Source organism: Colossoma macropomum, unplaced genomic scaffold (assembly GCF_904425465.1).
Source record: "Colossoma macropomum unplaced genomic scaffold, Colossoma_macropomum, whole genome shotgun sequence".
NCBI classification, from domain to species: Eukaryota; Metazoa; Chordata; class Actinopteri; order Characiformes; family Serrasalmidae; genus Colossoma; species Colossoma macropomum.
The window spans coordinates 29,411,793-29,437,955 of NW_023494800.1; the positions used below are offsets into that span (position 1 = coordinate 29,411,793).

The window sequence follows — 26,163 nt, forward strand, 5'->3', positions numbered from 1 at the left end:
CTCTACGCTTCCGTAGTCAGTCACATGAATGCGGGTTGTTGTGGTGCGGAGCCTCGCTAGCTCGACTGTAATGAGCCTCTGTTTTGGTCCTCCGCTCGTGTTTAAAGTGTATTTTAAAGGCTGGTCAATTCTACATTTTAGTCAGTCATTATAGTTTCTAAGACAGGGCGCCGAATGGTCAGGTAAGGACTGACCGAGGTTGGCTTCTTGTTCGAATTTTCCGTTCCACCGTAAATGCTGTACCAGTGACATTCTGTTGCCTGAGGCGTTATTATAGTAACTGCTGCACCATTTAAGGTGGAACGGGAAGTTCGAATGAGAAGCTGGAGAATTTTCCTAAGACACAATGTTATGACCGTCTTTCTGTGGGTAGCAGCAGCTCGGTAAGGTCTGGATGTGTTCCTGTGTTCTTTTAGGCTTTATATTCTGCCCCCTTTCCCTCAGTAAAGACCCTCAGTCATGCTGCGATGGATTCTCGGGGGTCGTGGCACTCAAGGCGCAGTCGAGGTGAGTGCAGAACGTCTGGAGAAAGTTCTAGAGAGGAGTTTTAGTCCTCTGATCATTCTTTAGTTTTTTAATTACTGTGGAATACTTCATGAAGATCCATGGAATGTCTGGAAATTGTCTTTATTTTGAGATACTAATTCACAATTGTCTAGAAAATAAATCATTGTTTCGATACAGTAAGTCATTATTTTGAGATACCAATTCAAAATGTCTAGAAAACAAGTCGTTATATTGACCTAGTAAGTCATTATTTTGAGATATTCAAAATTTCAGGAACTGAGTCACTGTTTTGAGAAAGCAAGTCATTATTTTGAGATACTAATTCAAAATTTCTAAAAGCTAAGTCACTCTTTTGATACATTAAGTCATTATTTTGGGATACTAATTAAAAATGTTCAGAAAATGTCATTATTTCGACAAAGTAACTATCGTTTTGACATGCTAACTCAAATTTCTAAAAAAATAAGTCATTATTTTGGCACGGTAAGTCATCATTTTGACATACTCAGAATTTCTAGACACTAAGTCACTGTTTCGACACAGTAAGTCATTATTTTGAGATAGTAAATCAATGTCTAGAAAATAAGTCACTCACCAATTAAAAACACTTATGATTAAAAAAAATAAAAACAGGCTTCAGAGTGAATCTGTAGAAACATCTGTCTGACTGCTGGGAAAACTCACAGATGACGTTGCTATGAGAACACGAGAAGATGACCAGAAGCACGTTCTGCTGGAACCTGTTTAACTACATAAAACATTCAAGCATCCAAACATCCATACTAAGTTATGAATATGAAGGATATGAATAAGTTAAAGGAACAGTCCAAATATAGTACACGTTTTGTTATTTTAATCATGATATTTAGTGTTCAGTATTACTGAAATGTATTTAATGAGGGTGACTCCTATTGGCTTCTTCAGTGGCATACCTGTCTAAGGTTTCCTCTCATGGGTGGGAGATCACAAGTTTGAAAGCTAATCTCGAAACTGTGTCCAAGAAGATGGTGCTTTATTGACAATATTTTCCATAAAGGTAATAAAAATCTAGTTGAAGCCTGTATGGCCAGAATACAGGCTGGAAAGTTATTAGGTGCTAATTTTGTGCTATTTTTTCAGCAAAAAGCTAAAATTATTCAATTCTAATTCACACATTAACCAAACGACTTTTGTTGGAACTGCTTTTGCTTGTAGTTGTACAAGAACATTTTGCGCCTGAAACCAGATGCAGCTCTGTGCCCTTCGGAAGCCAATGGAAGATCATTTTTACACCGTATCTTACTTTTGAAGCACGCATGAGAACCCAAGGAGAACTGAAATTGGTTTACAGAGATGTCAGACTAGGCCTGGGCGATAGGGCAGTATAACCGGATATTATTGATGATGGACAAGTAACCCAAGAGGCGTGTATGAAAGGTGATTATCGCAATATTGGGAAACTGATTGAGAGCTAGAGAGAACTAATTTACCATTAAACAGCTACATATTTAGGGAAATTGGGGTGTATGTTCCTTTAAGAAGTGTACAGGCATGCGTCCATATAGTCATTCCTTCTGTTTAGCGGAGAGAGACTGCACTTAAGCGTCTAGTTGAATTATGAAAACTGTGAAAACATAATAATACAGGGTTTTCCAAAGGCATCTGTAGCTGAACTCTGAAGTGACTCCACTATAATGATGGAAAGCATGCTCTTTTTTAATAGGTAAATCAGAGTGCATGGCTTTAGAAATTGCCTGCTGTCTGAAATAGAGGTCTGCACTCCCGTGGGATTCCCACTGGACCTGCACGACCCACCACGATATCTTGTGGCGCGGGACTAATTTTCACTGTTGTGGGCAGGAAACCAGCCCACGGCAGGCGGGAGCGCGATGAAGCAGGCATGAAGAGAAATCCTGCAAGTTAATACATAAATAAAGTAGAACAATCACTACATCATATGAGTCATTCTATGGAAACGTCCATCTTTGTGTCTCTAGGGTTTACGGATATATCACACCTGAAAAACATGTTAGGCTTACAATTTGTTTATATTTTAAAATAAAACAATAAGCTATTTTAACAATTACACCTTCTTGAGCCTCAATTTAGCAATATTGGTTTTTAAATCAATCATATAGAATTCACCACAGAAGAGCTCGTCCCCACAGCCATGTGTGAAGGCTGAGGCCACATTTTGAGGTAAAAAACATGTTTTTCTGTAATTTTAACTGCAATAATCTATACATGACTATGAAATATATGACTTCAATGACATAAAGAGAACAAATGCCAAATAAATATTATAAAATGTATAGTGAAAGTCCTCAGGAGTCGTGTCACTGGTGTTACTGCATAACAAAAAATCTCTTATTTTGAAATAAAAGTCACACTGATGACATCACTCGACTTCCTTTTACCTGTTTTCTGAGGATCTATGAGGAAAAGCTCATGGTGAGTCCACTGTGTCTTTCAGTTATCAGAGATTTTCTCATTTAGCTCATGATTTCATATGAAGCTTTTAGCTGAAGTCACTGGTGTGACCCACTTTATTCTGAGGTAACTGTGAAAAAATAGAACACAAATGGATTAAATTCCATATTTTAGTGGATATTCCATGATTGACAACATGTGGTTCGATGCTCTGTAGCAGCCAGTTTAAAATATATTTTTCATTAAAAATGTTTCTGATGTTTCCTTTATTATGTGTAACACCAATGAGGATCAGCAACACCCGTGACTCCTATGGAGAGACAGAAAAGTGGACGTTTCTGTAGAACGACACTTATAAACAATATAAAACGATGACAGTAAAACAGTTAAAACGAATGAAGTCACTCTAAAGAGCTGTGAAGCAGCCGATCACGTGAACAACACGCAGATTCTCGTAGCTCACAGAGACGGCAGGGCCTTCAGTCCGACAGCCACAGCTGCCCAGCAAACCACCAAAAATAACCACTCTGAGGTTTAATTCCTGCTCTGTGTTTAAATGGTGAATAAATGTCGTTTGGTAAAGCCACTGTGAGCCTGATGACCACGACTGCCGCAAATAGACTGTGTCAGATATTGGATGTCAGTTTGCCTGGACGGGACTGCGTGGGCGGGAACAGGACAAATGATTCCGATATTCTGTGGGAGCGGGACTGAAAGAATAATCCCGCAGACCTCAGGTCTGTAATTTCTCCAGAAAGGGGAGCTATTAGCACGCCAGTCATCATGAACCCACACCAGAAGGACCTGATCAATGCACATGTCTGCAGTAACATCTATTAAAACGACAGGTGAAGCAGTTTTCAAAATGTGTTGGGTTACTCAGTGTTATATTACTTAATACAGGGCTGTGAAAAAGTATTTGCCCCCACCTGATCTCTTCTGTTTTTGCTAGTTCGTCACACTTTGTTTCAGATCATCCAGCTAATTTTAATATAAGATAAAGACAACGCAAGTAAACACAAAACGCAGCTTATAAATGATTCTTCCATTTATTGAAGCTAAAGATTTATTCAAGACCTGTATCACCCCTGTGAAAAAGTAATTGCCTTTTGTCTTTTACAGCCCTGTGGAGGAGTTTTGGCCCACTCTGTTTTGCAGAATTGTTTTCATTTGGCTATATTTCAGGGTTTGCGAGCATGAACTGACCATTTAAGGTCCTGAGATGGGATTCAAGTCAGGACTTCGACTCGGCCACTAAAAAAAAACCTTAATTTTGTTCCTTTGAGCCATTGATAGGTGAACTTGCTTGTGTGCTTCAGATTGTTTTCCTGCTGCATATTTGAAGGATTTGCAGTAAACAGTTAATGTTTAAAAAAGCGCTTAAAGTTAAAAGAGAATAGAAAGCGGTTTAAAGCTGCAGCCTTGGGGGTGGGGTGGAGCGGGTGATATCATTGATAATAGCAATTATTAAAGAAGATGTTTAAGCATATTTTGCTGATCATGTAGATATCGCCCAGGCCTACGTCCTTGTTTAAGCCTCCAGTGAGGGAATGTGTGGGAGCAAAGAGAGCTAGCTAACCTGACCCGGCCAGGCCGGCAGCAGTGATTTCAGCAGACGTGGGCTGGTGATTGAAGCCCCTCTGCGGCTCTGATCCGTTTGTCCGTTGTGTGTTGTCTCTGCGGCTGCAGAAGAGCGCGGCGCTGTGCATCGGGGAGGAACAGCCCAAAAACTGTTTCACGGAGTTGCAGGTGCTGAAAGGACATTTTGACATTGTTCGATTTCTGGTGCAGATTGATGACTTCAGGTAAGCAATCCTCTCCTCCATTTCTTTCTCTCTCTCTCCTGCTCTCGCTCTCCCTCGCTCGCCAGCCCAGCCGACCATGTGATTGACAGCTAAGCCTGAGCTAGATCCTCTCCAAAAGCAAACTTACAGAGCGTGACAAGAGCTTAATCATCACAGCCGGAGAGAGCTTTAGAGCACGCGTATGTGTTTGTGTGAACCCCCTGCTTGCTTCTACCCCTCACATAACACCCATCACCTCTGTCCTGCAGCCCCCCGCAACCCCCTACCACCCCTCCCCCCAAACTCGAGATGCATTAAAACCTGGCCCAGCTGTAATGGTTTGTGTGTGAGTGAATCTCCTGTCTGGCTTGGTGTTTGTGAAAGTAATGGGAAGTTCAGTAGAGCAGACAGGAACGGATTCCACACCCGACTTCAATTCCAGCACCACCCAAACCAGCTCTCTTAAAATTGCACTAATAGCAGAAGTTTTAAGGACGAGTTCAGATATTTGTGAGGGGATCAGATATCAGACAACTTGCGTAAGGGAGGAGAAAGTCAAAGTGGAAAAACAGGAGTTCAAAGCTTCACAGAATCGTGTAACGAACGCCCCTCTGTACAAAAATTACTTCCAATTAACAAAGAAAATTACGTGGTATTGTTACGTCTCAAACAAGCTGATGGTCTCAAGGCATTCCACTCCTCCCATTAGCATCCAATGTATCTGGTCTGCTACTGATCAGTGGTCAGCAACGTGTGGCTCCCGTGCTGCATGCACCTCCTCTACTGCCCTGTTGTGGCTCCACAGCTGAATTAGAGTTGTAGGTAAAAATAAAATAATCCTCCTTTACAGTAAAATAAAGCTCTGCTGATCATTCAACACAGTTTAACAGTAAATGGTCTTAAACTCTGGAGTTAATGTAGAACTGCTAATTCACCCTTTAACCCTGAAGATCAGCACAGACTGCTGGTCACCATAGCAACACAGACACCAGTCTCGCCTAGCTAGTAGCTAACGAAACGGCAAAGAGAGAGATTTAAGACGAACATCGATAATTTGGAGACGAATGGACTTATTTGTGTTTCTAATCACTCCATCTGGTTTCCTGATACGTTTAATCTGCAAACTGAAACGCTAAAAAGTTGTGAAGCTGAAGTGAGTTTCTCATTCAGATTCTTCCGTTCCACCTTAAATAGTGCAGCACGTCCAATACAAGTTGTGTAAGGTGAAATGGGAAAATATGAACAAGAAGCTGGCGAATCAGAAGCGACTTCAGCCTCGTAAAAAGTCGCATGTCGAGAGAAATTTTACAAGAAAATAATCTGATTCTACTTCTGAGGAAAAGTTTCCTGTGGGAGATGCGAAAAAAGCGGCTGTAGCTGAGCTAAAGATTAAAGCAGAGCAAAGTAAGTCTGGGTTTTTGTTTATATTTTTTATTTTATTCCAGTTCATCAGCACACACTGAAGCATATTTACAGCCAAGATGGCAAAATGGGCATAAAATATTGAGGCTCCCAAGGTGGTTAGATTTTCGTTGAAAGGACAAATGGCTCTTCTAAACATTTGGCTTGCGACCCCTGATATAGACCATTTGAATAAATACAAATACAGTAGAAATGGTGTGTTGTTTGGCTGTGAGGTGAACTGCCCTCCAGCCGTCGCATTTGTTCAGTTCCATCAGCGGCACGTGAGTAAATTCAATGAAGGATTGGTTTGGATAAATTAGGTATTGGACAGTGACTGTAAATATCAGACCTCGTCCAGGAGAGATTTAGAAAATGGCTGAGTTATTATTTGTATTTATTCTAATGTTAGTGTTTCTGAAACAAATAAACACTTAGGGCCTAGATAAATATCTTTACATATCATTTTCTAAGATGCCTGTTATTGTTTGTTTAAAATTAAGAAGTGATTCCAGGCTTAAAATGTGTATCGTGATAATAAATAGCCTTATTAATATGATACCCATCCATTAAGTATGACGGCACCATAATCAGCTCAGTCACTTAAACATTCCAGTGCAAATAATGTTCTATTCCATACGATATTTTAAATACTTGGACAAAGTTAAAGCTCAGTGATGCCCTTGATCCTTTAAATGTAACAGTATTTTGTACGTATGATGTAATATTTTTTTAAAAAATAAACTTTAATCAGCCTGAGCAGAAACTACAAACGTAAGAAGAGGTTCCACACGATTGAAGACTGTTCTGACTGTCCTGCTGATTATAGTTCTGTTTGTGTAAAATCAGTTGTGACGGCTGCTCTAGGAAGCAGAACCTGAGCTGTTTTTCTAAGCGAATGGCAAACATGTCACTGTTAATGAAAACGAACAGCTGGAGTCTGAATATCAGTAATGGGGATCGACTTGGTCAGTGGCGAATTAATTTGATATTTTCTTAATTGAGAGAAACGGCCTGCAGCAGTAGCAGCCAGCTAAGTGATAAGGTGAGTATAGGAGGCTAAAGACTGACCTGTGGCTCTCGTGCTGAATTAGCTTTTCTAGAACACTCTCTCTTTTCCTCTCAGCTCCACCTTTCTCTCCTCCTTTTGTCTGTTTTGCAGTTATGAACACAAACTGTGGCTACGTTCACATTACAAGCCTCATTGCTCAAGTCTGATTTTTTGCTCAAATCCGATCTCTCTGACAGGATGGTTCACACTCGTTTAGGTAAGTGACTCAAATCTGTCATTAATGTGAACGAACCAGCGTCCTGAAATGACCCTCATGAGCACATCCTACTCAGTAACGTCACGTGAGTGAATCATGTTCATCATCAGTACAAACTAACGAGCAGAACGAGCTTTGCTGAGAAGATCATTAACTCTGATCAGCTCTCAGCTTCATTATTAGAGCGAGACGAAGGAGAAAAAGGTGAGATGAGCTGCTTTTCCACCGTTTACAGGCTTTAACTTCTGTTCGGCGCTGCAGCCATGGTAGTGCTAAATGATGGCGCACGCGCAGTGGAAAAAAAAGCACATGAATTCTGATCTCAGTCCTGAAAACAACAGATCTGAGTCACATTAGGGCAAAAATGGGATTTGTGCCACTTCAACCTGGTAATGTGAACGTAGCCTATGATTCTGTAGGCTTGTGAACCAACTAAGCCGTCTAGCCAGTAAGGTGTACTACACATCTCTGATTTCATATTGTTTATTCCGCACATACATATATATATGCATGCTCATGTTTGTGCAACTTACGAGTCAGACTACCAGACAGAACATTTCCCAGTACTTTTAATAGGCAGTCTGAGGCAGGAGGGCCTAATAAAAGCATAATCCGCCACAGGGCCCAGTGCGACTGGCCATCCTGTCCCCCTCCCCTTGTTGCACCACTGGGACTCCTTACAACCACTTGGAAGACCTGGTAGACCACCAAAACTGTCTAATGTGTAATTTATAGTTAAATATTCTGTACTGTACTGCTTTTTTCTTGACTCTGAACAATAAATAACTTGTACTTTAGAAGCTGTTCTGGAAGTCATATGAATGGTATGGTGGTCTCTGACACAGTCCTGTAGCTTTAACGCAATATACTACTTTATTTTGCGTTTTAAAACATTGGGGTGGAATTTGAACAAATAAGTCAAATGTGTGACAAAGTAAAGTGATTACATGCTATTACATATTTTAGTCATGACTGCTTTAATGTTATATGATGCTAAAGAGACATGTTCTCATTGCGTTTAGCTAGTTACATCATACAGACGGCACATTGGACATTATGATAATAATAATAATAACAACACATGATGTGTTATCATTATAATAACACTAAAAACAAACAAGTAGACACAGTAGTAGAGAGATAGACAACACTAGGCAGGACATATGGAAGGCCTAATGGAGTAGTTTAGGTTGTATGTGAGAGAAAATGTGGATATGTTTAATGATTAGATTTGAATGCATGAAGAGAATCAGACTGTCGGACTTGCGGAGAGAGAGTTCCGGATACGAGAAGCTAATTATGTTTAATATCATTTTTTTATTTCGTTTGTGCTTGTTTTTCAGGTTTGCGTCTGCTGGGGATGATGGGATGGTGCTGGTGTGGAATGTGGAGGTGGGAGATTTTGGATCGTATACTAATATTCATTGATATCCAAACTCATGGTTTGGAATTGGAAAAAATAGTTGAAATACAAGCAGCTGATATTGTATCTCATGTTATGTGAAATGTGCCCTTGTTTATAACTAAATGAAAATATTGAACAATTTCTCGAATGGGACAAAATGACATATAGAAATGATTAAAATGGGACAAAATATAGTTGGGTGGCTGTTTGTGAGGGCAGCCCAGATATATGTGTGGGAAACACTGGTATCATATTCCCAATGAGAAAATATGTAATATTGTTATTACTAATCACAGATGTTTACAAACTGAAAGGAATGGTTTAGCAAGAAATCACATTTGCACAGTTGTCCACTTGCCCCAGATGTAGTCAATCCACCAAGACATGTCTGGAGTCCAAATGCTTCCTTAGTTTTAGAGCTGGAGCTACAAGGCTAATGTAGCTAACAAATACTAGAATCAATAGTCACCCAAATATTTTCTGTAAATACATCCCCAAAATATCCCCGCATCTGGGTCTTCGTTAAGATGTTACAGACTGGTAGATGTGGTTTAGAGCATAGTATGACTTACTGAGGGCTATAAAATGATCAAAACGTCAGCATATAGCTGGATACTGCAGGCAGACACTTTAGACAGTGGGTGTTGTGCTGAAATCTGCCTCTCCTGCAGAAACTGGCTGCCCTTCATGCACATGCGTGTCAAATGGACACTAGATTACTTTCGCTTTGAATGCCTTTGTGTTCAGTCACTACAATGCCCAGCATGCACTGCGCAAATATGTCAAACACCGCCCCCCCAGTTTCTTTCACCTTCAAGATACATCATCAGAGGGGGATTTTATAATCTTTAAACTGAACGAACACCGTAGGAGGCGAGTTGGCATGTTTGCAACAGATGTAGCTCTACGTTTTTCAGCTGCACATGATTTGAACTCTGTGTGTTTCAGACTGGGGAGCGGCTGATGGAGCTACGAGGTCATACGCAACAGATCACGGCCATGACGTCATACACCTTCATCAGAGGAGGAAAACCCCACACAGGGCTTATAACGGCATCATCAGACCGCTCACTGAGTGTATCCTCATACTCGTACGCGTGTGTTAGGGGTGTAAAAATGCAGCTATGAACTGAGATTCATCACTCTGATCATGTTTTCATCACAGCCAGGCTCATGTATGTAGTCAGTGTGTTTTTCCAAGCAATTCTGAATTGTTTTAAAGCTGGCAGTGTGTGTTCCTTAATAGTGGTGTAGCTGTGGGATCCAGACACAGGAAACAGAGTGCAGACCGTATCCAATCTACAGTCGTCTGTGAAGGTACAGTGTATGATCTGATTTACAGTACGCTGTGTGATTTACTTTACTGTGAAAAGCTGCAGTGTATGGTTCAGAGTCCTCTGATAAGCAACCACAATCTGATTTGATCCACAGATCAGGTATATTTTAATGAGTTTCTGGTAATTTAAAGCCTCAGGGAACCTGAATCTAAGTAGGTTTATCTTATTCTTGTGCGGACACAGTATACACATATATGTACAAAGTATGTCCTGTGAATTTTTCACTGATTGACCAATGTATTTGGCAAAATTCTCCTCTTTCGATGCAAACTGGGCTTCCTAATAGACCCTTTTTACAAGATGCGGAAGTGTGTAAGCGCTGGGTAAAACAAGTTCCTCTTTTGCCTTTCGGACAGTTACTAACCTCAGAAACACAGGTGTTCATATCACTTCAGCCACCACAGAAAGGTGAGTCACATCTTTGTTATAGTTGCCAAGATTGAAATTCGAGGATGTGTCTAGAACTGTTGGAGAACCAAACACACAACAATGTGGAAGTCCAGACTAAATAAAGGATATAAATGATTCGTGGAAAAATTCCTTTACAGCTATCAGAGCACAGTAACGTCAGCTGACGCCTACAGAGTGATAAATCGATGGAGGTGAAAATAAGTTTAACCAAAATGCCAGATTAGCCATGTTCGCTGGAGATGCTGCAACAGCTCACTAACAATAAACTAGTTAAAGCAGCAAAAAGCTAAACACACACACATCCCAGCAGGGGGCGCATGCGTCGTCAGGGTCTGCAGCACCACTGTAGACGGTTTCTTATTTGCATTTATAATCACTCAGCTGGTTTCCTGATACGTTTAATCTGCATCGAGAAACTGTCAAAACACTAAAAAGTCGTGAGGCTGAAGTCACTTCTTGTTCGAATTGTCCCGTTCCACCTTAAATGATGCAGCTGTTACATACTAGCGGCTCAGGCACCATTTAAGGTAGAACCACCGGGACCAGTGAACAAACATCTGCTCTCCGCTGAGCTCTCGCTCTCTCAGTCGCTGATCATTTTTGAGGGAGAAAATGAAAACTGTTCCTCTGAAAGCGGCTGCAGCAGCAACTTTAAAGCTCGAGCTGCATTCAGTGTAACGTTAGACTGCAGCGCTGAAATGCAGACACAGAGGTTCTTTTCCTCTGTATCACAAAGTTTTTCCTTTATTAATCACACAAACTCGTTTTTCCTCTGATCATTGTCAGCTGACAGACCACTGAAACTGAGATGAGGCTGTTTTTGCTTCAAGCTCTAATACTTGAGTGAGCTGTACACACTCAACTCGTCATTGTTGCTGTTGTTATTGCTTTAGCGGAAGCAGCGTCACCTTACAATGACTACTTTCAGCAGAACAAAAACACGGAAATGTGAAAAGGGACTATTTTGAGTATCGCATAGGTAAGCAGTGTCCTCACTAATCACAAGGCTCGTTTGGGTTGTCCCACCCAAACAGCTTTACAGAATGGCCTCTCTGTGAAAACTAACCACTGAGCGAAAGCTAACCTAACACGCGTAACTGAGCTACCTCACTTCCCTCGCACTGTTCTCTTTAGTTCTGCTTCAGTGCTGTAGCAGGCTGGACCGAGGGCGGTCAATCATGCATGCTCATTAGAATATTAGGCCACACCCTCATAGTGTTTCAATAAATCCAACCAGTTTATTTTATTTCTGTTTCAATGTAAACTTCGCTGGATGTTTAAAATAAGTCAAAAGTTTCCTGGGAACCAGTACAAGTCTGATTCTTTATCGTTTGTCGTGATGTAAATGTGACAGAACCTGACCTTGTCCACACCTGCATCAGTGAGGCACGTTTCTAGAAGTTCACAAAGAGATCTAAGGCAGGTAAAAGTGGCCCAAAAGTGATTTTCTCACCAATTCGATTTCTTTGTTTGGCTGTTCACATTATCTTTTAAATGTGATCTGTATGCGACATCAGTCTGAACAGATCAGCTCCTAAACCGACCCGCATTCGCCAAAGTGTGAAGTAAACAATCACGATCGCCAACGAGCGCCAGTCGCTCCCGGAGGATCAGCTTCATCTTCACCAGCATCACAGGAGCCATCATGAAGATTCACTGACTGACAGCTGGACTCATCACCCAGAATGTGTTCGAGCCGTAAAAAGGGCGCGGTCACTTCTTTGGTTCGTGTCCTTGGATTCTGTAAACTTTGCTTTCAGACTTTTAACTGTTCTTTGGCGCTGCAGCCTCGTTCTCTTGCAGCCACGTTCGGCCATTTCTTCCGAAATCTCTTAGAACACGGAGGGTTTGGATACGTCTCATCAAATTTTTTGGTACAGAACCATCAGCCTAAATGTTTATGAATCTCACCAGCATGAAATTATGACGAATGTCAAGTTGGATTGACGTAAAAGTCGCATGAATTCCGATCTGGCTGTTCAGACTGAGTCACATTGCCGCAGATCGGATACGTATCATCACATATGAAAGTGTCTCAAATCGGAACTGAAAATGTCAGATTCATTGTGTTTATCTGTTGACACAGACACACAGCCACACATGTGTCACATATTTGTCTGAGGTGTGGAACTGTTCTGTATGCCTGTTGTGGACATTGAGTGACGCTCCCTCTCTCTGTGTGTACTAACGCTTCTTTCTCTCTTTCGTAGTGTCTGTTGGTGTTGAACGATGTGGATGTATGGCTCTCGGGTGGTAACGATCTGTGTGTGTGGAACAGAGACTTTCAGCTGCAGTGTAAAAGCGTACATCACAGAGATGCAGGTTCTCTTCATTCAGATCCTAAAAAGATTCATCATCAGCTGATGAGGTGTATCAGAGCATGGGAAGCACTAACCTCTACTCATCTGTCTGTCTGACTGGCTGTTTGTCTATCTGTCTGTCTGTCCTACTGCAGGCATCACTGCGATGGTGGAGTTACCCAAAAACTGCGTTGCTGCTGCCATGGACAAAGAGATTGGTATGTGATGTCAAAATCTTTGTTTACGTATTATTTTAAAGGGACATAGACATAATATTCCTTCTCAGACTGTTTTTAGTGATGTACGCCATCCAAATACATCTTTCTTTGGAAATCAGTCAAATTAATTCTTGTAGTCGGACACCGATACTTAAACCTGGGGTGCATTTTTGATAAATATCTGATTTCTAGTTTTGCTTGTAAGCACAAATATGAAGGGAAAAATGAAAAATTCTAAAATCAATTATTCAGGTAATCAAGTCATATTGAACTAGAGGTTTGTACAGGCTTGATTATTAATGCCTGAACCCACCACTTCAACCAAACATTACATATGCCTGTACCCACAAAACCTACACTGCAAAAAATATCTTAGCAAGTAAAAAAAACATATATGTAGTCAGTATATCTATTGTTTCTCTTTGTGAAATTTTTGTGAGAATATATTAAGATTATTCCATCGAGACATTCTCTAATTAAGGAATTTTATTTATGAAAGTGTCTTATTTCATTGGCAGATCATTTTACCTGTTTTGAGCATTATTTCTTGCAATAAACAAAATTATATTCACTCTTTCACTAGTTAAATAATCTTATAATATTCTTACAAGTCTTATAATGAGAAATATTAGATATGTGATCTACATTTAAGATGTTTTCACTTGCTAAGATGTGATTTTTTTTAGCATAGTGCTGTTCCTGACCACACCCGCCCACTTCGACCCACTCGTACTCGTCTGCTTAGGGCTGTGGTCCTTAATACACAGCCCCCGTGTTGCGGCAAAACAGCCTCCAGACCCACCGCACCTCCACACACCAAGCCCAAAATCAACATGTGAATGTTGGAAAATATATGTTAATATTTGTGCATTTTTTGGCTAAAAAGAACTATGAGAAATCACAAATAGCACCACACAACCAAACTTTATTCGCATCTTATATGTGTCAACATTATTTTATTGGCTAACTGTGCTACAAAGCATCAGCCAAAATTAAATTAAAGCCAAAATAGATATTATGCCATAACTTAACTTGAAAGCCAAAACAATGTTCTTGGAAAAAAAGCAGTTGGATTTTGAGCATAAATTATTTAGTGAAGGTTAATAAAGCTGCATTATGCGTTTCATCATGGGTTCAGTAATATGCAGCTTATTTGTAGCCAGTCCATGTCGACCAGGCACCAGGCTTGTTTGACTCAGGGTTGATTGACACCTGGCTGGGTACAATGCATGCTGGTTAGATTTATGCATTGGCACCACCACCGTGGCACAATGTTGTACACCATTATAATTTTTGGGAGTATTCATAGCCAGCTGCTGCCAGGCTGAGTTTAATGGCAACAGAGCTCAATCCTCATTGGCTTGAAGTTCCGCCCACAACCACAAACTGTGGTGATTACAGCGCGAAGCACGCTAAATTGTGTTGTGTTTATGGCTGTTATTTCCACATTTCATATGTCTGATATATGACCGCCGTGAGGGAGGGCTCTCTTTTCGACTCTTCCGAAAACTGTAACCGGCTACTCTCGCTGACCGCCAAGGTGAGGCACAGCATAGGGAAGTACTTGTTGGACTTCAGCGCTATATTTCTGCCACCAGTTACGTCACTTTTGTGCTCCATGTGTGAGGTAGTTCCGTTCTGTCAGCACCGGCTGATGTTTATTGTGGAAACTTATATCATGATAACGAAAAAAAATATGATTTCTTTTGCAGCTCTATGCTACATTGAACTCCATATTCAACAGTACTATAGTACAGTGAAGCAGAATTTGTCCAAGTGACTCGTATGCACTGTAAACCTCTAGAGAAGGTGGATTTGAAAATGTTTACTGTATTTTATCTGTGAAAATTGATTGTTGTTTGCTGTTTCAGTTATTTTTAAGTTAAACCTGTCTGAAGTGGAGATGTCAGTCTTGGCCATTCGCCACCTCGCTGACCACCAGGACACAATCAGAGCGCTCATCAGCATCAACGGTGAGACTACACGACACAGACTAGGGCTGTACGAAAAATTACCACAATAACAAAAAGTTAAAGTGGGACAAAACCAGCGGTTGGCATATTTCAGTGCCTAATGTACAATTTCTAGTTTGCTCAATTCCTAGTTTGCTGACTGGTCGAGCTCTAACTGATCAACAAATCCCCACGTCATAAAATAAGATAATCCTTTATTTGTCCCACAACAGGGAAATTCTCAGTGTTAGAGCAGCAAAGGGAGAGCAAGACAATCAAGAAAATAAAAGAAGTAACAAGAAGAGATTTAACAAGCATGTAATTAACTGTTAATTACTTAACAAGGTTTTACAGTTTGTTACTTGTTACTTTATAGACAGTATATATAATACTAAAAGTAAAAAATAAGAAAAAAAAAAAACCTCTATCCTTCACAAAAATTAACAATATAAAGGATTATAAATAAATAAATAAATACATACATACATACATAGATGCCTACAGGCCTATAGTCTGCCACACTACTTTGAGTGTTGAAGCCAGGAAACGTGGATATTCTGGCCTTCTGTCCAGAAAAGCCGACCCCATTATATAACAAAAAATAATCACATTTAAATCACACTAAAATATTGGTCAGAAAAACCGCAGTCAGATTTTTCCCCAAACGGTTTAACTGTGAATTGTAGAACTACAGATTGCTTCTGCATCTGTATGTATCTATTTAACTGGACAGGGAGTGTATGTACACACCATAATACTTAGGAAGCCATGACACTCATACAGGCTTCAGGAACAGTGTGTGGCTTTGCTTATTGTGCTGAGGAGATGATGTATTTCTTTGAAAAGCTGTTGTGCTTTGCATAGTTTGATTTATTGTGATGACTCGTCTTCTGCTCTGTATTCTCAGACGGCCTGTTTGCTAGTGGCTCTCATAACGGTGAACTCATCCTCTGGGATGCCGTGGATTGGACGATCCAGGCTTATGAGCTCATTCTGTGGGAGGAGCCAGCAGGAGATGCCCAACCAGAGATCAGAGTGGGCCAGCAGAAACAGACCGAGATGTCCATTCAGCACCTGGCCACAGATGGAGAGGTGGGTTGATATGTGACAGGACCAAATGGTAACACCTCCCCCCCCCACACACCTGGTTCAAGTGTTCACTGTGGTTATTTACCACACGGCTACCTGAGTAACAGGACGCTGTTACCAGCCCAGGCCTAGCGAGAAGTGTCTGTTGCGTGCCGAACTGTAGCCTGAGCAACTTTTTGTGCAGAAAAAAGAATCGTCAAATAAGGATGCATGCTCTTTCCATTGGCCTTTAGCCCCCCCCAGCCGCTTCCTGAGCCCACACAGAACATGAGTGGTCAATCTCTAGAACAGAAGAGAAAGTTGACCCGAATATTCACTCTACTCCAAACCCAGCCATAGATGCGGTGAGCAGCAGCGTATGTAAATTTTCATTGGTATTTTTACCATGATTGTTGTTATTCGCTTCCTAGGAGTTTTCTCAGGCTCTGATTTGCTGCTGCTCATTGCTCCTCCTACTTTATTTTCAAACATGAGACAGAATTACACATTTTCACCAGGTCTCCAAATCCCCAAAAATGACATAGTGTAGCTTTATGTTAGGAAAGTTTCAGCAGCTTCTCATTCTGGCTATGCTGTCGTTTTTGCTGTCAAGGATATTTTGAAATGATTTATGATTTGAAGTTATTTTTCTCGTAGCTGGTGGTTGCAGCAGTAGGCAGTGGCCTGTATGTGTATAATGCAGTGATGAAGATGGTGGTGGCGTACAGGAAGATTGCTCATGACTCTGATGTTTTGCATACCATGCTGCTGGACAACAGGTAAGCAGTTATTGTACTATATTAATATTAATGCATTGATCTGAAGCTCATGGTTTCTAATTATTGTTATACATCGAAGTCTGTATATATCGATGTAAATTTGGTCATATTTCAATAATGAAATGAAGGGTCAGTAATATGTACTCTTGAAGTTTTGCTCCATAAAGTAAAATGTTAAAGCTGAATTTCCATCTTTATAATTGCAATACTTCATTTTGTAAACAAACCAAATTTTAATGTCACCCCGAAATCAAAATAGACCTTTTTATCTTGTTAGTTCAAGTCTCTGTTCATATTAAGCACCATTCATCACATCATTTAAAAGACTAAATTCTTCTATCAAAATGCGATAACTGGTAACAACTTTAGACTTTATTTAGCTAAATTGACTTTAGACATCTTAAGGCAAATGAATTATAAATTGCTGATGAACAGTGCTGTTTTTTGTTGTTGAGCAAAGTAGAGAAAATTTCATTTACTACTGACATTGAAATGCTTTGGGATGATTTTCAGCTTTTAACAAAACTTGATACATAAAGCAATACATTATATAACGTGAGAACTGTCTGTTGTCTTTTTAAACCAGTGACTGTTTTGCTGATGTATTTGTGTTCTCTGTTGTGTGAAGTCAGGTGATGTCGTGCTCTGAGGACGGCAGTGTGAGGATCTGGGAGTTACAGGACCTCCCCCTACCTGCAGAGCCCGCCCCCTCAGGTGAGAAAATACATGTCTCTTTTTGCCTTTGTGATTCTCTGTCCTTGTTCCCTAACTACAGGAAGATTCACTCAAAAGAGGCCCCGAATATGCTGTAATAAATCTTGCTAGGACGAAGCAATCTGAATGAAACAACATGCAATGTGCTCCTCAGTAAATGTTATATGAGGTTTCATAGGCGAACGCTGCAGACGATGTTGGACGTCATAGATTGTGTCCTGCGACATTTTCAGACGCCATCCACCGTGAAAAGGGATCAGTGATCCCGTCGTTTCCAGTTTCCGTACCATCTTCTGAATAACACTTTTTGAGGGTACGTCACTAACACCATATTTCTTCCTGAATTCATACTGACATTGCTTAAATGAATTGGTGACCCAATAAGTTTGCACCATGAAGATGTGCTGCTTAACACTGTACACCACCATCCTGATGAGAAGTTGAGTGACTGAGTGAAGGGGTATGGCTCCGTTGCAAACAGAGGTCAAACGTTGCAACAGCTGTCCGGCCCCTACCTCATCGCTCCGACGCAAGGGCATCCCGGCTTGTACGAAGCTCCATATACTGAGGAGCACATTGCATGTTGTTTCGTTTAGATTGCCCCGTCCTAGAGAGAGTAATTATAGAAAATTCGGGGCCTCTTTCGAGTGAATCTCCCTGTAGTAGTGGGTCTTTTACTGGGTCAGATTCTTCTTAAGGAATGATTTTTTTCTCAGATGCCTAAAATGTTGGCACAGTAATGTGTGTGTATATATATAGACTATACTACTGTGGTATACATATATACACACACTGAAAATAATTTTTCCAATATTCTGTGAAATGCATGTCCACTGCTAGTTCCACCTTTCTTTCCTCTCTTTTTTCCTCCCTCTGCCTGCCTCTTGCTCTTCCCTCTCTCTCTGAGATTGATCCAGATGTTGGCTCTGTTCCCTCTTCACATCCATCACTGTTGTGGAGTGGAAGGCGTGTGCATGCGTGTGTATTCTCATCAATCAGCCACTTCACTGTAAACACTGCAGCTCAGAGTGCTCTGCTTAAAGCTGCTCACTCCACTGTAAACCTACAGCTCAGAGTGATCTGCTTAAAGCTGCTCGCTCCACTGTAAACGCTGCAGCTCAGAGTGCTCTGCTTAAAGCTGCTCACTCCACTGTAAATCTACAGCTCAGAGTGCTCTGCTTAAAGCTGCTCGCTCCACTGTAAATCTACAGCTCAGAGTGATCTGCTTAAAGCTGCTCGCTCCACTGTAAACCTACAGCTCAGAGAGATCTGCTTAAAGCTGCTCACTCCACTGTAAATCTACAGCTCAGAGTGCTCTGCTTAAAGCTGCTCCACTGTAGCTGCAGTCAGAGTCTGCTTAAAGCTGCTCGCTCCACTGTAAACACTGCAGCTCAGAGTGCTCTGCTTAAAGCTGCTCACTCCACTGTAAACACTGCAGCTCAGAGTGCTCTGCTTAAAGCTGCTCACTCCACTACGCTGCAATACAGCTGCAGCTCAGAGTGCTCTGCTTAAAGCTGCTCGCTCCACTGTAAACACTGCAGCTCAGAGTGCTCTGCTTAAAGCTGCTCACTCCACTGTAAACGCTGCAGCTCAGAGTGATCTGCTTAAAGCTGCTCGCTCCACTGTAAATGCTGCAGCTCAGAGTGCTCTGCTTAAAGCTGCTCGCTCCACTGTGAATGCTGCGGCTCAGAGTGCTCTGCTTAAAGCTGCTCAGTCCACTGTAAACACTGCAGCTCAGAGTGATCTGCTTAAAGCTGCTCAGTCCACTGTAAACACTGCAGCTCAGAATATTCTGCAGAAAGCTGCTCGCTCTACTGTAAACACTGCAGCTCAGAGTGATCTGCCTAAAGCTGCTCAGTCCACTGTAAACACTGCAGCTCAGAGTGATCTGCTTAAAGCTGCTCAGTCCACTGTAAACACTGCAGCTCAGAGTGATCTGCTTAAAGCTGCTCAGTCCACTGTAAACACTGCAGCTCAGAGTGATCTGCTTAAAGCTGCTCAGTCCACTGTAAACACTGCAGCTCAGAGTGATCTGCTTAAAGCTGCTCGCTCCACTGTAAACACTGCAGCTCAGAGTGATCTGCTTAAAGCTGCTCGCTCCACTGTAAACCTACAGCTGTGTTTAACTGTATTGTAAAAACAGGTATTATATGCTTTATCTAAGCAGAGAGGAGGTTTATTAAGAGTTTTTAAAATGATGTAACATCTGGTTGAGTTTTGATTAAGAAAAATTAACTCTTTGCTCTGTTTTGTTGTGAACATTTCACATTCCTTCAGAACACAGTGGTGCATGTCATATAGTCATATATAACACACTATATGGACATATAGGGCACTTACACAGTATATTTACAGGAGCTTTTATGAACCCCATTCTAAATCCATTAGCATTAGTATGGAGTTGGTCCCCCTTTGCAGCTCTAACAGCTTCCACTCTTCTGGGAAGCTTCTACAGATGTTGGAGAGAGTCTGTGGGAATTTCTGCCCATTCATCCAGAAGAGCATTTGTGAGGTCAGACACTGATGTTGGACGAGAGGGTCTGGCTCACAGTCTCTGTTCTAGTTCATCCCAAAGGTGTGTGATGGGGTTGAGGTCAGGGCTCTGTGAGGGCCAGTCAAGTTCTTCCACACCAAACTCCCCCAGTCAGGCCTTTATGGAGCTGCTTTGTGCACTGGGGCTCAGTCAGGCTGGAACAGGAAAGGTTCTTCCCCAAACTGTTCCCACAAAGTTGGAAGTGTACAGTTGTTCTAAATGTCTTGGTGCTGAAGCTTTAAGATTTCCCTTCACTGGAACTAAGGGTTCTAGACCAACCCCTGAAAAAGCCCCATATCATCATCCCTCCTCCACCAAACGTTACAGCTGGCACAGTGCACTTACAGTTGATGGGCAGATCTAGCAGGACAGAAATTTCACAAACAGACTTGTGGGAGAGGCGGCATCCTATAACAGAGCCATGTTTAAAGTCACTGAGCTCATCAGTGCGACCCTCTACTGCCAGTGTTGGTCTATCGAGACTGCAAGGCTTAATTTTATCCACCTGTTAGCGATGGGTGTGGCTGCAACACCTGAACTCAATAATCAGAAGGGGTGTCCCAATAATTTTGTTCTTATAGTTTAGCTTTATCTACAGTAACACACTTGTTGGATAAACAACTAAGTGTTTTTTTTTTTTACTCCTCCTCCTTCTCTCTCTCTCTCTCTCTCTCTCTCTCTCTCTCTCTCTCTCTCTCTCTCTCTTTCAGGGTTTTTTGGAATGTTTGGCACTTTCGGCCGGTCTGGTAAACAGACAGGTGTTCCTGTGAGGAAGCTTGTGGACGTTAGCGGTCTTCGCTCACTGGAGCTGATCGGTGATCTAATCGGTCACTCTGGTGCTGTTCAGGTACGTGTCCTGCCATACCATAACACTGAAGGGGTGAGAGGTGAAAGGTCTCCTCTGTGCCAAGTTCAGCACTCTGATTTTGGTCTTAAACGTGTTGTAGTCCGAACTCTGACTGCGCTGCTGCTATCAGGTATCTATTAGACGCTTTTATGAAGTATCTGATGTGTCTGCATCAGAAATAGCAAGCTGAGTAGGACTTATTGATCGGTCAGACACGTGTCAATATCGATGCGTTTAACATCGGCTTAATTAACGCAGCTGCCAGAGTGAAGGATGTGATCTACATGCGGCTCGACTTTCCCATCGATTGCCCGCCTGCTGATACTAAGCAGGAGAACACGCCAAAACCCACAGTGATCCATCTTTTGGAGTTAAAATGAGCTAAAGTTCAGTGAAGAAGATTTCGGTTTTGGGGAGCGGGGAGGGGGGGTTCACTGCAGCCCCTACTGGACAGAGATGGAATGGTCAAACTTGATCCATTAATGTACTAAATTACACCCCATCTGTAGTAGTGCAGGCTGAAGCTCAGCTGCAGTGCGCTGTATGTTGTTCTGATAAAACTTGTGATTGTATCGCTTTCGTTAAAATTCAGCTTTTAAATGTCTTTTAAAGTGAAACGTTCAGCACCTTCAGCAGGCCACACTGGACAGACACTCACAGGAGACCTGTGGATAAATCAATGAGCAGCAAACTAACAAAAGCAGCAGTTTGGTGGAGCTTCAGTTACCCTCGAGAAGCTCCATTGTAACTACTGTAATCCACGAGATGTATTAATGAGAGGCTACAGTCACAGAGAAGCTGAACCAAATACTCTAATTGACTGTATATATGAGATATATGATATATATACACTCACTCACTGTATATATTGTGACATCTGGTGAAAAAGGAGACGCAGGAAACATAGAGCTTTCAGGAAAGGCTCTTTTATTGAACCAGCAGCAGTGGAGCACCGCCACCAAGTACTGACTGAATTGGGGCAGAGCAGAGGGGTCAAGGATAACCATACAAACACCCCCCCCAATCAACCCCTTAGCTCAGCACCGATCCACACATATATCACATAAACATGTCAGTAATGTCCACATGACCAAACATGTATAAATTGAAGTCCCTCCGACCACTTTCCCATGATGCTCTGCACGTCCACAGCTGAATGAGCCAACAGCAGAATGCTACAACATATGTGATGTACACATACCTTGACTGTATATATGATATATACTCTGTTTGACTGTATATAGGAAATACATCGCTGCTGTTGGAGCAAAACCTCGTATCTCCATTTTTGACATAATCTGAAAATTCATATTGCTCTTTACATCGTGTATAAGTTTAATGATCAAATGGCCCAAAGAAACGGCCCAAAATGACTTTGAGAAAAGTCTGGTTCCATTGACTTACATTAAAAGTAAAGTATGTTTTTTCCTTCTCCTGTAAAGTTACCATTTTGGAGAGATGAGGTTTTGTTCTGACAGCAGTGATATACAGTCTCATTGACTGTATATATGATATGTATATATGTTATAGGGAACATGCAAACACTGTTGCTCTCACTGGACGTTCACTCTGTGGAAATCAAGTGATCAGATTCTGCCTTCAAAATAATGTTATTAAATTACTGAAGGTAAAAATACATTCTGATCAGAGAAGATTCTTTTGTCTGCTCATTTTTTAAGTGGAAACAAATCTGTCTTTAGGCCCAAATTTGAGCAGATTAGACACAAGCAATCAGAAACAAGTAAGTATTTTAACTGGTTGACAGCTGTAGTTAAATTAACACAACTGCAAAGCATAAGACGTAAAGAGTGGTGTGATTATAGAGAAAATAATGGAGGGAAAAAGAGGAACAGCGATTTTCCTCTTTGTCATTTATTTGTTGAGTTGTTTAGTTGTTTAGCGCCTTTTAGCCTGTAATTTGTGACGAACTCTACTTCAGAATATTGAGCTCATCTAAGTATTAATGATGTATTAAACACTTATTAGTTCTAATGCAAAGAACTCCAGAAGTCACCCGACACCGTCGAGAACCTACAGGAATTAAATGCTGCCAAGTAAAGTGATTAATTGATGCTCATTCATGCATGACTAGGTCATAATGAAGCGTAATGGACAGTGAATAAAGCTGGTTAGAAGTGCCTAATTTGGGCTTTATTGAATGAATAGCCTTTAAAAGACCACAATAAACCCCCAGTATGTGTCCTGAAAATAAAGTGGGGGGAATTCATTTAAATATATGCATCAACTTCACTATTTACATGTCTTAGACAGACATTTAGACACAGATTTTAGACTTACATCTTTTAAGATGATGAAAAACATGGATTCGGCTGTGTTTTCTGACCAGCACTGAACTGCTCTGTGCTGCAGATGTTTGCAAGTTTCGGCGAGAAAGGTTTGGTCACCTGCTCCGCTGACCACCTGCTCATCGTGTGGAAGGACGGAGAGCGAGAGTCGCAGCTGCGCAGTCTGGCGCTGTTCCAGAAGCTGGAGGAGATGCAGGGCCTGTAGAGGGCGCTGTGGACCAGAGCCGATCACTCATTTAACTCCATCTGGTTCTGGAGCTCCCAAAAACAGCCCGTCACACTTACCTGTGTCCCAGACGAACAGGTAAAGAACACTCCGGTTTACCAAAACGCAGCATGGCACAAAGAACCGCCACACATCACCATTAACAAAAACCCACTGAGGGTCAGTTCACAGTGGTCCTGTTAAAGGGGGAGTTTTTCAAAAAAAGCACTGTTTTAACCCAAATGTACTCAGCCAGCCAAGACATGGTGGGTGTTTTCAAGGTTGCTTCTGGTGCTACGAGGCTAATGTAGCTAAACATACTATATATGCCCTTATATAACAATATATAAGACAAATGGTTACAGCAGAACAGCAGAGTTTAGTTCCAGTGCTGCAGTGATGCACAGGATTTTGTACTAATCCTGAGTAACCAGGATTAGACCAATACTGGAAAACCAGAAAGTTTGTGATTAAATATCAAAATTTTTATAAAATACTCAAGTTTGACAAGCTAGATGCTCCTAATGTCGTTGAAGGCTGTACGATTCTAGCTCTTGTGGTCCAAAGTGGACATAATTTTTAAACTGATCTTCCCAAAGCTTCACAAATCAAACGAAGCTTTTACATTGTGTGTGAAAATATGGGCAAAAATTCTCTTTTTATGAGGGTTAGCATAAATGCTAATGGTGTTAGCTTCCTCACTGGCCACCTAAGTGAATTTTTTATGTTCTAAATGTTTTATTTATTATTTTTTAAATTAATTTTAAATTTCATTTGTAATTCTAAAAAACATCAACACCAAAGTATTTAGCTACATGTAGCAGCACTGCCATCTTTAGAAAGTGAAAAAGTAAAATTCATTATATACTTGGGTACAGTTGACTTTACAGCCTCAAACATTACAAGATTTTACTGGTTTTGTTTTGTCTGTTTTTGTTTATATACTGTTACTGAAATTAAGCATCCAAGCTGATTGGATGCAAGTTATCCAGCCAACCTTCATGTTTATGTTCTGATTTGGTTTATACATTTAACATAACATTTTGGAAAAACCTGCACTGTCAGAAACCAACCTAAGCAAGTCTACGCTTACGTTACCTGTTAGTTATGTTAGCCTCGTAGCTTCAGTGCTAAAACTAAACAAGTGAACTTCGACGCCAAACATGTCTCGGCTGATCGACTACATTTGGGATCAGCTGGGCAAAATGAATTTTCCCTGAGCTATTCTTCTACAGTTCGGTGGTGAGGAGAAGACGGACGCCTTCGAATACGAATTGTGAAAATGACCTTTTATGTTCTAATGAGCACCGAACGACTCCACACTGACTGAACCGAGAGTGCGAACTTTCTGATCCTGTATCAGCAACTTTACTATGAAATGTTCACAGCCATCCTGAGCTCAGGACACGATTCCTGCCTTACACAACCAGTATTTGCCTGTCGTTAAGATGTTTTAGCAGAAAGTTTGTCGTCCTTTTTTAAATATAGTGTGTTTTTAAGCATTAGGCAAATCATTTTGTACTCATTTTAATTTAATGTTTGATTGCATGTAGATTTGTGTGCAGAATTATTGTAACTTGTGTGAATGATTGATTTGAGAATCACATGCATTCTGAGATGTGTTTATTTTAAAGGGCCCATATTGTGGAAAAGTGAATTTCCTCACTTATTTTGAGTTTGTTTACATATTACATCATTGTTAAATCTACCAGTCACAGCTCAGATGTGGTCACTAATGTGCACTAAGGTTTTTTTTTTTGCCATGTCACACAAAACATTTACATAGTCTACCCATTCATCTTACAGACGTTTAGCTCCGCCCACTCAAGCTGAAGTTATGACTGTTTAAGCCAGGCTGCTTTCTGAATGAGGCACAGCCAGTCAGAAGAGAGCTCATTTACGTACATCAGCCTTAAAGGCACAGTAACAAAACGGCCTTTGAGTATGTAAGAATGAATTAGGAAATTAGCAAAAAACAAGTTGAACCTATGGAGAAAAATGTTGGATATGGGCCCTTTAAAAATGCTCGTTTGCACATTTTGGTGTCCACTGGAACGTAAACTGATTGTATTTTTTGTAAACAGTGTTAACTGCCACTGATTAAAGCCTGCTTTGTGAGGAGGTGCATGAGAGAAAATGTTATTGCAAGTTTCTTTTAATGTGTTTCACAAATACAACATAGTAACGCTTTAAAATCAGGAGCGGCTCCTCTGAAACAACAGCGGATTCTCAGACAGACGGAAATGAAAACTGAAGCAGGACTTACAGTCTGGGTTGTTTTTTTTTATACAACTGACAAAAATAAAAAAATAAAAATAAAAACAGGAAACAGCTGTGGCTGGCAATGTCAGCACTCCCCATTCCTACCCTTAATATTGTTGTTCTTGTTTATTAAAAAATATAGCTTATGTACATTTCTGCAAATACTATCGTTCTCGCTCCTAAAGATCAGTGTAAAAATACAGCGATTGGCACAGACACACGACCCGTACTTTCACTTCCGTCTTCAACAAAAATGAACATGTCTGACACCAGGTAGGGCAGGAAATGGACAGCTGGGTCCAAAATCCCCACTCTGTACTGACCAGTGGGTTGAATGAACCCTTAAGCGCCCTCTGGTGGTGAAGTTCCCCACAATCAAATGACCTCACAGTAGTTTCATCTAAAAAAAAAAAAAAATTACAGTTCAAATTACAGTACTGTTACACACCTGTCCTGC

General features: G+C 41.0%; 1 protein-coding gene across 1 annotated transcript; it reads left to right on the forward strand.

The window, feature by feature from the left end:
* Positions 1 to 26,163, forward strand: wdr41 (WD repeat domain 41). The gene is made up of 14 exons (XM_036587846.1): positions 1 to 182; positions 417 to 507; positions 4,606 to 4,721; positions 8,713 to 8,761; positions 9,723 to 9,851; positions 10,029 to 10,091; positions 12,733 to 12,844; positions 12,978 to 13,040; positions 14,912 to 15,013; positions 15,900 to 16,084; positions 16,718 to 16,839; positions 17,468 to 17,553; positions 20,797 to 20,933; positions 23,304 to 26,163. The coding sequence occupies exons 2-14, from the start codon at positions 460 to 462 to the stop codon at positions 23,442 to 23,444; spliced, it is 1,353 nt and encodes a 450-aa protein (XP_036443739.1). The 5' UTR covers positions 1 to 182; positions 417 to 459; the 3' UTR covers positions 23,445 to 26,163.